Genomic DNA, 13,220 nt, shown 5'->3' with positions numbered 1-13,220 from the left:
GAGCTCACTACAGCCAGGTTAAATCAGTTTAGGAAAATATTATTAGTTATAAAATGACTCAAGTGTTAAGAAGGTTGACTACTTTAACAGATGTAATGTCAATATTTATTTTGGTTTAAATGATATATTTGGGCTGTAAACAGGCCCTCAGATCATCCATTGCTATTAATACTATGGAGGAAGGATCACATCTACCTCTGTACATACCTCAGGTAAACTTTGCCCCATTTTCTGAAGCCAGAATCTCAATAAGATGAGCAATGAAGATAGAATCAATAGCCTTACAGATGTTATACCAATTAAATGAGCTAAAAACGTGCAGACATGAGACTGCACACTTCGGAATTTGTAATCAAGACAGTGACATTTAAAGATACTGGCAAACATTACTTCAGTGCATTTCTCAATTATGTTTGGCTTTCTGCTGCATATAGGAGCCTGAAGTGACAAATACACTTACCTCATAATTTTTGCAGAAGTATCTAATTTTATTAAAATTTTTCTGACAGGCTTGTCATTGGTGCAAAATTAAATTTAAAAATTAAGTTTTTAATATAAGCGTCACAAATTCTGGAAGTTTCTTTAGAGCACAGTGCATTGCCTGCAGGTTTTTTGGGTAGAATGACCACCATTACAATGGCCAAATAATATTCATTAGTAACATTACCTGCTTTGCAAAAAACATGCAACGTATACACACACATTGGTTGCAGTTGTGCAATTCAAGAAAATACTTAATTTTAAAATTTATCAAAATTGTTTTCAACTTGTCCAAATTCAGTGGTTAAGTTCAAATTAACCTGACAGGAGTAATACCATGCAACTATAATGTACAATTATTTCTTACTTTCCTAAGAACCAATGCTTATAACTTTGTAAATATTAAAGAGTTTAATCCATTAATTAAAGGGACTTTTCCATCAATTGCAGTTAATTAAAACAGGGACATAAGAAGATCAGTTAAGTGAACTTATTACAGGAAAAGATGGTCTGGAAAGAATGGAATGCATAACAACTCTTACATTTACTATTTTTGTTTCATTAAAAGGCACAAGATGCATAAAAGACAATAGAATGGGGAATTATAAAGTCTTCCCATTAAAAAGTTTATCAAATATACAAATACATCCATGCTCATTTTAAATAGTTTGCCATTGGCCTTACAATTGCAATAATGAGCAGATGAGGGAGAACAATGGGAGTTACTTGTGTTCCCAATACTGAAATTATAACTGCTCTCCAAAAATTGAATTTGGCATTTATAAACACAATACTTGCCTCTAATAACTCACTAATACAATATATTGGCTCCAACATAAACTAAAAGCTGATAAATTCATATCTTTCTGGAGGTAATTTAAATTTGCATTACATATTTTAAGGTCACCTTATATTCACAAAGAACCTGATGCAAAGTCCAATGCCATTCGTCTGAACTTCTTTGAGCAAATCTGTCACAGACTTTACCAGGATTAGGATTTTATCCTGTATCATTTTAGCATTTAAAAATGCAGAGAAAGATGTTGGATCAAGTACAACTAAACTACACTAGTGTAAGGGAATCTGGATCAATAAATAGTCCAGTTACCCTGTGAACTTTTTACTCAAGACAGAGGGAGAATTTGCAAGGTTCTCAAAAATAAGGCTCCGTTGATATTCCCAGAAGATCCTCTCAAACTCAGAAATAAGATTTATGATCCTTTTTAGTCAATGCTGAGAGAAACTACACTTGCACACACATGCATGCACACGCACACTCTCACACTTTCTTTAGAATCAATTACAGGCAGCAACTCTCATGGAGGACTGCAATGATGTCAATTTTCAAATTAGATTTTCCTAGCATTTGTTTTCACTAGCAAAAGCTATGAAATTCTTTTTACAAAAGGAAGTCTATTTTTGTTTATTGACAACTAAAAAGGCATCTGAGGATAACAAACTTCACATTTTGAGTAACCAAACATTTATTCCTTTTGAAAAGTGTTGGAAAAATTATTCTTATAACTTCAAAACACAACTTCATTCCCTCCTAATAATGTTTTTGTGTCTGCTTCTTCTATAAAAAATAAAACTTCAATTGCTTTCAGACTTAGAGCAGAAGTCTTGCTAGAACAACACCTTGTCATACTTAGAACAACTATGTATATATTGCATTTTGAATTTTACTCATTTTCATGATCTAAGTGAAATACACAGAAAGTAACAGGTTTATTAAAATTTGCCAGCACTATTTGAATGCTACTGTTTGAGTTAGGTACAGTACCTTTACTGTGACTGATGGTACTGCTTCTGCTTTTACCTCACTGTCAATGGCTTTCTGTGAAGAAAAAGATGAAAACAGAGTAAATTCAATATTACACATGAATGAGTGAACACAATGAATGCAATATTACTTTCCTACCATCAACTTGGTAAACAGGGAATTAACAGTAAAGGACTTATCATTCCTATGACAGATTAAAATACACAAAACACATTTTCTGAAGGAGCTCAGAAATGTAAAACCTCTGTTTGAAATTGTCTGCAAAAAGGATAGCAAAAGGTCATGAATGTTGTGTATATAAGAAACCAATACACTTTGATGTATATATGAATATTTGAAACTGTTTTGTTTGGCACAGTACTTTCCACTGTATATTTACTTAAATTCTGGAAATACCTTCTGTTATTCAGTAGGGAAAGATGATTTCCAATCTGCCAATATATTATATACACATGATCTTATAGTTAGAAATATATTTTGAACTTCAAAAGAAAATCATAGCAGCCATCTTGCTATTCCTGTTCATTTCTATTTCAATAGGCAATTCCATCTAATTCAAAAATTCACCTTGACCTTGCAGTATATTTTATTACCTTGTTTTATGGTTATAGTTTGTTTTGCAACAGGCCAGTCCCTAGTGTTGAAGAAAATGCTCCTGTTTGTTTAAATTATTTTATTTTAAAGAAACACTTCACTTCTGCTATAATATCAAATTAGTGACTTGAACTTAAACCTTCTCATGATAAAAGAGTAAATTAAGAACAATCTGATATCCTCTACCCACCCTTTTTATCCCAACGTGCCCACATACGGTCCACATCTGCAAAGTTCTTAAGAAGTCAGGATGTTGGTAGGCTCTCTGAATTCTAGAAATAGATTTTCATTTGTACATTCTGTATCTTTTTCAGTTAAGAAAAGATAGCTACTTTCCTACTGGCTTGTCACACCCACTGTCTCTGGTGACCAATGGTTGATCCTGAAGCAATAGCAGGGGTTCAAAGAAATTGATTTGTACCAAATTCAGTTTTCAGAAATCAGCTGGACTTCCTGGATCAGAGGCCATATGCAGGAGGTGGTGTTAAATAACCAGAATGGTCCTCCATTTGCTTACCTAATCTATTTTAATACTTCTATACCATCTTTGCTTTTACAACACACATTGCTATTTAAAACTTTTCTCAAGTGCAGAAGCAGTATCTGCAAGCCTGTAGATTCCAAGGTCACTGCAGAAGCCCTAAAATTGTTCCCACATTTGCTGTACTGATCCTTCCCCATGAAGTATCTTCTCAGATTTTTCCTTCTAGATGGCTGCTGAAGGAACCCCCAGAAAAGCTTACCTCACAAGAAAACTAAGATATATGGAAAGCCTTGGGAAATAAAGATTCAAGACCGTGGTTTGATTGATATATTAAGTTACTTATATATGAAACAGACCATTTGCATCTGGAAGGTTGAATGAATGAGCACAACAGCATTAGAGCATTCTATGGACCTAATAGTTCTAAGTGTTGCAAGCAGATTATTGCAGCTAGCCAAGACCATGTCACGCTGTCCTTTTTTCCACAGACAAGTACTAGGAAACTAGGACACATTATAAAGAGGTCCCTTGAGCAAAGAATAATAGTAGTAGAAGTAGCAGTAGTAATAGTAACAGAGTTTAAATACATATATCAAATATATATATAAAAGTATTAAAAAGCAGCTAGTTGTGTATTTTTTAAACAGTAAGTAGCCCTGAAAATCAGTTTTGCAGAAATTCGTGGCCAGAAATTACTAATTACAGATGTTCTAGTGCAATGCGTATGTTCTCAAATGTTAAAGTGAAAAGTTTTAAGAGATAATATAAGCTCTCCTGATTCTTAACTTGAATTAATTTTTATAAACTACATATGTATACAAGATGAATAGACTAATTAGGCTACTACACCAGAGAATATTTAATGATGTCTTGTCAGAAAAAAGATTACTTCTTACAATGCATCTTTGAGTGGTTCATGTATTCTATCTTTAAAAGATCCACAGGGTGGCACTTATATTGTTTCCCCCCGTATTATTAACTGCTCACCATTACAAATTCTCACCACTACAAAGTTACTCCGGATCCAAGGTTCTTGTTCACTTACATTTGCTTAGCCAAGAATCTAAGACAGAAGATACTAAATAATTTAATAATTCTAGGTAAAATCATTAAGAAAAGTATGTTTTAATTGATAGAAAACTGGGGGCTATGCAGAAGCTCAGTTCCACAAATATAAATACGTAATAATCACTATCCATGATCAACCATTATTTACTCATGTATGACACCGATGTTTTCAGAGTGATTTCCATTTTATACAGGTACATACAGATTCTGCATCCAAATCGGGCGAAACTTCTGCTGTGACAATTAGATCTCTGTGTTTTTCAGATTTGGGCAAAATATCTGAAAGAAAAAGTAAATCAGCTCTCCTTTAACAAACATGCAGCTACATTTCTAAAAATAATACAATTTCAACAGCATCAAGTTTCAGACTTACATTATTATGCCTGCTAGTATAAAGGAAAAAAATGCCAATGCATATGATTCTTTGGCCAAAGAAACTTCCCAATTTTGTAAAATTTCTACAGACAACCTAAACCTGGATCTCTTTCTGGATTTTTGATTTATTTATGAAAAAAGGATTTAGATGCATTCTATAACAACATTTCATACCTACCATACATGATCTTTGGAGACTGTAAGGAATTTTTAAACTTTTTTCCTCAAATGCATATACTAATACACCTTTAATAAACAACTATCTCCAAAATACACATCACACATAGTACTTTCATCTAAATAATTTGATAATGAATGCATTAAACACAGAAAGATTCTGTGCCTAATAGCGTAAAATTAAAACACATTTTAGAAATTCCTCTGTGTAAGAAGGGATATGAAAGTTTTATGTACAGAACATTATAGGGGGCTAGGTTACAATATATTACCTGATGATTTCCAGGACTGTCAACATACAAGGCAAAGAATGCTATGAACTCATTTACATCCATGATATAAAACCTTATGCAGATTCATATATGTAAAAAAAAGCAGGAAGGATTAAAAGCTAGGCACTTAAATACTATCAGGAGTTACCTCTTAAGAGTCCAGAAGTCCAGCTCTAAGGACCACTTTTATTTCCTAATACTAAATGTTTTGGAGAAAGAAAAACACAAACAGGAATTGTGTAGTTCCTAAAGTAACGAATAGTAAAGACTTAATGTAAAGGGAAAATTAACATATTAATTGAATAATTGAGAGCATGAGCACATTCAGAAAGCTGCAAGAATTTTACTAGACATAGGGTCCTGAAAATGACACAGAACTAGTAGGCAGCACATTATCTCTTTCCAACAAGAGGGTCAAGGGAAAATATTTTGATGAAGACAGAAAATAAGTTTTCATTTTCTTGTGCTCAGAGGAAAATGCCTCCCTTTACTACAAGGAAAAAAAAGCAAAAGCAAAACATGTTCCTCCCATACCACCTACCAAAGAAGCCCAGGCCTGTTTCAAAGTGCCACAATTGCACACAACTGGTTCTGCCAATTATACATAGCTCAGCACAACCCATTCCACTTGTACAGATAAGAAAATATCTTTCTTTTCTATCCCTTCTTAACCATTTCTCTTCAGATTGCTTCTTCAAACAAACTATGATGCAACTTCTGTCATACAGTCTATTAGAAATAGGACAGAGATCACAACCAAAGTTTACGCAGAAGTATCAGGTTTTTGTTACTGTTAAACTGAGCCAAAACACCTATGTTTAATCACTTATGTCATCCAGACAGATGCAAGTAACATTAGATTTAAGTTAGTAGAACAGTTAAGATTTTAAAATATTTCATCAGTTTATAATGTAAATCCTTATTCTTCAAAATGTATAAAACAGCTTAAGTTCAACAGTTTAACGGTCAGCACTGGACAGAAATACAAGACATTTATGGAAATAACTACTCTAAGGGTTTTTTTTATATGATGATCTAATTCTAAATACCTTCCCCGTTTGGAAGTCAAAATGAAACAAAGAAAAATTATTTCCATATAAGGGTAGATATTTTCAAAACAACACAAGCTCTTACTGCACAAATGTGAATCCAAAAGACGTAAAAGTCGATGGCTCATTTTAAAGATCATGCTTAGAGTAATTTAATGGTGACCAGTCTTCAAAAGTGTTTTGTATTCAACCAGACATGATTAGCAGTTATTTTAAGACTTAGCTAAATTTCTAAGCAAAAAGCCAAAATGAAACAAAGCCAAAATATCTGAAACCGAAAGGCATTCTTCATAAGTAAAAAGTTTTGCTGTAAAAAAGGTTTTCTCACAAGTTTTACATCCAGTTAAAGCCAAACATCATTAGAGCATCTCTCCACAATGAGAAGAGCATTCATAAAAACTCGTCTGAAAACACCACTGTAACAGCTTAGATCAGATTAGAAAGATCAAGGAAGAAAAAAAAATGAGAGGAAATGGGAAAAAGATCAACAATATTCACAGTAAACTTGTCAATCATACCATGACAGTTATTAGAAAAGTTATAAAGGACAGCTACATTTCCTTTCTCTCTCTCTAGATCTTTCACACAATATGTTGAAACTAACAAACAAAAGTTGATTCACTTCAAATGGATTTATTCCTTCCATCATGCTTTTCTTTCCTTTGGTTATGACAGCCAGACAAAAATGTCAAATACTTATAAGAAGGGCTGTGGTAAAAAAAAAAAAAAATCAATGGAATTTATCCACATCTATATGCTTAAATAACCAATTACTGGATTTGTAAAATTAAAAAACTGATATTAGTCTACCACAACAGTGGACAAAGTTATATGCAACTACAAAAAAGAAATCTGAGTTGTAGAATCAAACTCACAACTGCAGATAATTAATTTCTTATTTTCTAGGAATTTCAACTGTGAGTTTTTTTGCTCCCTTTTTTACACAGAAAGCCACAACTATTTCTTTAATGCATTTTAAGAACATGCTATCTATCACTGGGAAAAGATTTTAATTGGTTCTTTCTATTTGTCTAAGATTTTTCCATAGCTTCTTGTAAAATCACAAGCTTCCAATTCCCTGTGCAAGTCAGATGCACTGTTTAAAAACTCAGTTATGAAAACACAAACTTTGAAGGATCTCTGTAGAAATTATGTGCTCTTACTTGAACAAAATTAATGCAAGTTATTAGCAATGTATGTAAATTCCAGAGTTTATCATGATCAGTTACTTGTTTCTTGTATTTCTCACTATGTTCTTCAAATAAATCGCTTTTAAAAAAAGTTAAAGCAACAGAAATGTTGCTTTAACAAAAGTAATTATTTGTTAATTGCATGAATTAAGAAGCCATTTGTAATAATAAAACAGAATTTGGTAATACTTTTGCTCTCTCTGAAGCCTAAGTATATTGGACTGTTGCTGTGAAATTCCATAGGTTTCCTTGCCTTTGGCTAGTACATGCACTGTCACGTTTTTTCTCTGAACTCTTGCACTACTGAGAATTATCTGCAACTTGATGTAGATATCTTGAAAGCTCCAACAGGCATTATGAAAATACAGAGAAAAAACTCTCTATCCAAGGGTCTTACAGTCTAAGATTTTGTTTGTACCTTTTTTTATTAAAACCTAAACTTTATTAAATATTACATTTCTTACAGAAATTTAATTATGGTTAAAGTATGAAAATAAACCAAAATATTTTAAAGTGCTAAAAGCAAAGTCAGTGGTTAAAAGTACCTACAACTATAGAAAAGGGAGAAGTATACCTTGTGTTTTTGTGGCCTCCTTGATGATTTTCTGAAGCTCTTTCATTTCAGCATCAAATTCTTCATAGTTTATTTCCCTAGATTCAACCCTAGGAGCCTGGAAGAGTGAAGGATCAGTTCCAAGGTAGGAACACTGAAGATGCCCACTGTCACTCAGAGTGACTATAACACCCTTCAAGTCTCTGTATAAAAAAAAAAAAAATAAAGCTCATTAAGAAATTGGGAAGACTCACAGAAGCAATAATATTGAATTCACGCTGCTTCTACTGTTGCATCTACAAATATAATAGAACTTCCTGCTTTTAATGAGATTCTTTGACCAAAAGAAAACAACAGTGCTTATTCTTCAATTCACATGTGTTTATTATCACTCCCACTTACTGCAATCACAACAAGGAACCAATTTGTGCTCAACAGATGACTAAAACATCACCCAAGTATCTCAGAACCTGTATAATCAAGGAAACAAACTAGCTGAGTAGACAGTACAGCTGCAACCTTTTTTATTCACAAATTGTTACTTAAGTTTTTTGAAGCATGGATATTCAGGTTGGTATGCAGGAAGAGGCATTAGCTCAGTGGAACACCAAGTAAGGGAAGGGAAAGGATGCATTAGAACAAATCATGAATGGATGTGGAGCACAGTGCTCACAGTGAGGACAGCAGCAGGACTTTGATGGCATCAGTAGCACCCCTAACCCATTCTTTGGTTGTTACTGCAGCTACTGCGCTGGCTTCAAACCCTGGCTGGCTCTTCCCTGCAGTATCTTTCTGAAAGGAAACTGCAAGGATCCGGACCATTCCCTTTACACTGCTCTGGATCAATACAAATGAGTGTTTTATTAGCTACACTATAGTCTCTCTTCTCGAGGGAACAGTACTCCATTGAACTTACTCCTACCAAAATCTCACTCATTTTGTTTATCTGAACATGTACCATGCAAATGTAAGATTTAGGAAAGCATTTAACAAATTATGAGACAACAGGGAGTTTTGCTTAACTGGAAGGTTATTCCTAAACAGAAGAGGAAATGAACAGTAAAGACAGACTAGCATAGATGGTAACAGCAAAAGTTAGGAGCAAGCTAACTTTCATTTTATTTTTTAAAATGCTTACTCTTAATTAAATTAAAAGCTTGCATTTATTTTCATAATCATGAGGTGATACATTCATGCCAATAATTTGCTCTTATTCCATACTTAGAATATCTTAGAGCAGACACTGCCTTTGTGTCAAATACAACTGTCATATAAAGCAAAGATAGATCAAATTTAATTCTTAGATATAAAATTTAATTTTGATAATAAAGCCCAATGCATGACCCCACTAATTAAATCCATGTAACACATTTCATTTATATAGGTGTTCAAGCTATAATTCATAAAGAATTAACAAAAATTCTTTTAACTTAGATTGATATGTTTCAAGTGCCTCCGCTAGTACAATCCTCATTAAAAACCAGGTAGTTATAAAAAAAAAAAAAAAAATAGAATTCCCTCTCGTTTCCTATGTTGTCTTGTAGCATGGCTCCAGTACACACAGATAAGAAGCCTCACTGCAAAATTTTCCAGAGTAATAATAATTATGAAGGCAAACAAGTGTCACAGATTAATTTTGATAACTGATGGTCCAATTGCACAGTCCAAAATGCCTTTTTACAGAACACTAAGGCCACAATCCCAAGTGTTGGTTTCACTACTGCAATCAAATATTCTGGAAAAACTATGCTGTAACTGAGATCATCTGAACTCTGCATAGTTATAACTGCATACAGAAATGAAGACCCCATTGGGCACTATACAAAAAGCAGTTGCCACAGATAAGTTTGAGCTTTCTCTTTCTACGGAAAGGAATGTTACTCAGTGAATGAAATAAATCTCCTGATTGAACTATGAAAGTATGGAAACTGGTTGGGGGTTTTTTTGGACAACACATATCCCCTGTTAGTTCTTTGCTGCTGGTGGCACATGCAAACGTGAAGTGCCTTCTGGAACAAAACACACATAACAGGGCTCCAAACACACTGTTCCCCTTACCTAAGTTCAGGTTAAACAGAGTATTCTCTTTAGGGAATACTGTTCTATTGCCACAGAAAAGCTTCCAGTTACCACCGCAGTTTTTAATACATATTAACATTTGCTACAAAAACTAAGCAAACCGTAATAGGAAGTTGTCTTTGTGAGCACCACAAGGCTGGAGATGCCAAGTCTCCCCAAGAAATACTTTAAGAATAAAAAGTAGATGACTTAACACTGATTTTCAACTTAAATATCCAGTACTCATGTTAGCAGCTGTCCTGTGAATGTGATGGCCTGTTTGTGACCTGTAAGCTTGGGGTTTGCATCCACTACTTCTGGCAAATAGTAAACTCTCAATCCAAAGCGAGAGGAAATGAAACTAAGCAAGAGTCCTGGTTTCTCTGGCTGCTTGAATATTCGTTGCCGACTGTAGCTGGTTTCCTTGCTCAGGACTGGGTCTGTTATTGGAATTACACGCGGAACTGCTCATCCTAGTTTTCTTATGTCAAAAAAACTCTGTACAACACACATCTGTGCTACATTTACAGAATTCTGGATGGCATATGGAACAAAAACATCGGGCTAACCCTGAGATCCGTGTATGAACATCACAAGGAAACAGACTATTGCCGATACCTGGACCATAACGCAGTCTTGGTAAGGTATGCAAAAAACACCTAACGTATAGGACTTTGTTTAATGCCTGCCAAGTGTTTGCAAAGAACTTTGCCATACTGGCCATGGGCACAGCAAAGTCTTTTAAAAAGGGATATTGTTGAAGCAGACGCTACCATGCTACCAAACGCACTACCCCACACTTCGCTACGCAGTTACAGCAAATAATGAAGTTGCTAAAAAAAGGGACAAAAGAAACTGCATCATGAGCTTGTTCCACAACTGGAGAAAGAAAACTGACACCTGAAAACAAGACAATTTCTAAAATTCTCCAGCGATGGCTTTGAACTATCTTAAAATTTCTTTCCTGAGGCTATGAATCTCTTAAGCTAAGGAAAGAACCATGAGTGACCATCCCTGGAGATATTTAAAAGACATGTAGACGTAGTGCTTAGGGACATGGTTTAGTGGTGGACTTGGCAGTGTTAGGTTTATGGTTGGATCTGATGATCTTAAAGGTCTTTTCCAACCTAGATGATTCTATGAGGACATCTGAATGCAAATCAAAAGGGCATGAAGAAATATAGCTACACTGTTAACAATAAATCTTGGATGATATACTACTAAAGTATAATGCATTCAAAAGTGGTTTGTAAATACAGTCCTTCCTCTGTACTTTTAAGTTGGCAGTCATCTGTAGGTAATCAGTCTATCAAATGAAATCAACTCAAACCAATGAAGTGATTTTGATAAATTACGCTTTCCTTAACTTCTGACTTTATGTCAGCATCATAGAACACACATTCAAAAACTTCATCTTAAAATAAATTCTTTCAACCAACTTTCCTGTTAATCATGACATCCTATAGGTCTGCGCTAGCTCAGAGACAAAAGCATTGGTTTAAGCAAGCAGCATTATAAATGACACTTTTCCTTTGCTTCAGTTACTGTTTCGCTGGGTCCTAAGAAGATTGTTCAACATGAAACATCTACAAATGGAAATACAAATATAAAAAAGCCATTTTCAGTAATCTTTCCTTGTTAAAGCTGTCCATGAATTTGTACATCAATAGAAACAATAAGAAAAATACGGATAACCAGTTATAACACATGATTTATAATACATTAATTTCTCTTCTGGAATGTTTGTCAGCCAGTCAAGATTGCTTTATTTTCTCAAGCTTTTATAACAGTGGTTAAAGACAGCAGAGGGAGGGGGAGCATATTTAACGGTTTTATAGTAGTTTCCCCACAGCTACTGCACTCATACAATATCCCTGCAAATACCATTACTTCATTTGGCACATTTTGCACACAATCTGGAATTTCAATTACTTGTTAAATTTCTTTTATTGTAAACTATTTTTTTTACTATATATCACACAATAGTCAAAGTAATAACAAATCTAAGGGGACACTTTAACAGTGAGGAACTCAAAGTATGAAACAAATTATTCTGGTATCTAAAATAACTTTACAGTACAAAGCAACTCCTACACACACATGGTAATAATTTGAAAAACTATCTTTACTGTATTCTGGGTAATAATAATGGCATATGCTTTTTGTAGGTCTTCTCTTACTAAACAAATTGCTCACAACATAATTCTTGAAGAAATTCAAATGCTTTGCATGTTTCCAGTTATATAATACCAAATTGATCACTCAATTGACTTAGAAGCTGAATCTGTAATTCTGAGTGCTATTTGAATGACACAAGCTAAGCCTTGGATAATTCTTAGGACAAGGTCTGGTTATTGACACCATTTACCGCTTTATTTATATTTTTATATATATTATTTATAATAGCACATAAAACTTCTACCTCAATTTCAGAAGCAGTCTTAATTGATATTACTTATTCCAATCATTTCAAAAACAAGATGCTCTGCAATACCACTTTCAGTCCCTTTTTGATAATGTATTATTTATAAACTACTAAATTAGGAAACTAATTTCTGAATTGTGCTCAATCATTTTGAATCCAAGTCTCTCCTCATTTTATCATTGTCTGAAGTAATTATATGCAAAAGCATAACCAGAATGGCACTTTTTAGTTTAGTGCTTTTGAAAACCCAAGTTTCACTACCATTTCAATGTCATTTTAGTTGTAAGTGTATGAAGTATTTGATAAAATGCTGAAGGAAGATCAGACTAGGAGTAATAAACTATAAGAATTTTCTAACGTGAACTAATAGGAGTAAAAGTCAAAAGCCCATCTTACTCTTAGTAAACACATACTCCAAAATCAGACCAGCTGAATATTTAAAGTATACCTGGTGCAACTCAGTGCCAGCTACCACCGATTTTTAACTGGTTTTGGATATCTGTGGAGCACCCTCAGGCTCCTTTGAAAACTCCTTCCTCATTAAAAAAAATCTTTGTTCAACTTCACATCAAAAAAAATACTTGTATGTGTAAGACTTCCCCATTCATCTGTTACACATGAAAACAGATAATCTGTTTGTTCTCAGAAGCTAAAATTCTTTTAAGGCTATTTATATTATGTATTTAATGCACTTTGCATACTCTGCAGAGGG

At 33.9% G+C, this 13,220-nt stretch overlaps 1 protein-coding gene across 9 annotated transcripts in view; it reads right to left on the bottom strand.

Annotated features, from left to right (window-relative positions):
• Nucleotides 1-13,220, bottom strand: part of BBS9 (Bardet-Biedl syndrome 9) — a 305,135-nt gene that overhangs the window by 242,110 nt on the left and 49,805 nt on the right. For all 9 annotated transcript variants that reach the window (XM_054817041.1, XM_054817040.1, XM_054817044.1 and 6 more), the window contains 3 exons: nucleotides 8,047-8,228; nucleotides 4,612-4,688; nucleotides 2,264-2,317 (listed from right to left, as the gene is read on the bottom strand). In XM_054817041.1, coding sequence (XP_054673016.1) covers nucleotides 2,264-2,317; nucleotides 4,612-4,688; nucleotides 8,047-8,228 — 313 coding nt within the window. The remainder of the gene's footprint in view (nucleotides 1-2,263; nucleotides 2,318-4,611; nucleotides 4,689-8,046; nucleotides 8,229-13,220) is intronic.

Source organism: Grus americana, chromosome 2, assembly GCF_028858705.1.
Source record: "Grus americana isolate bGruAme1 chromosome 2, bGruAme1.mat, whole genome shotgun sequence".
NCBI lineage: Eukaryota > Metazoa > Chordata > Aves > Gruiformes > Gruidae > Grus > Grus americana.
This window is presented reverse-complemented; position numbering and strand designations above follow the sequence as displayed.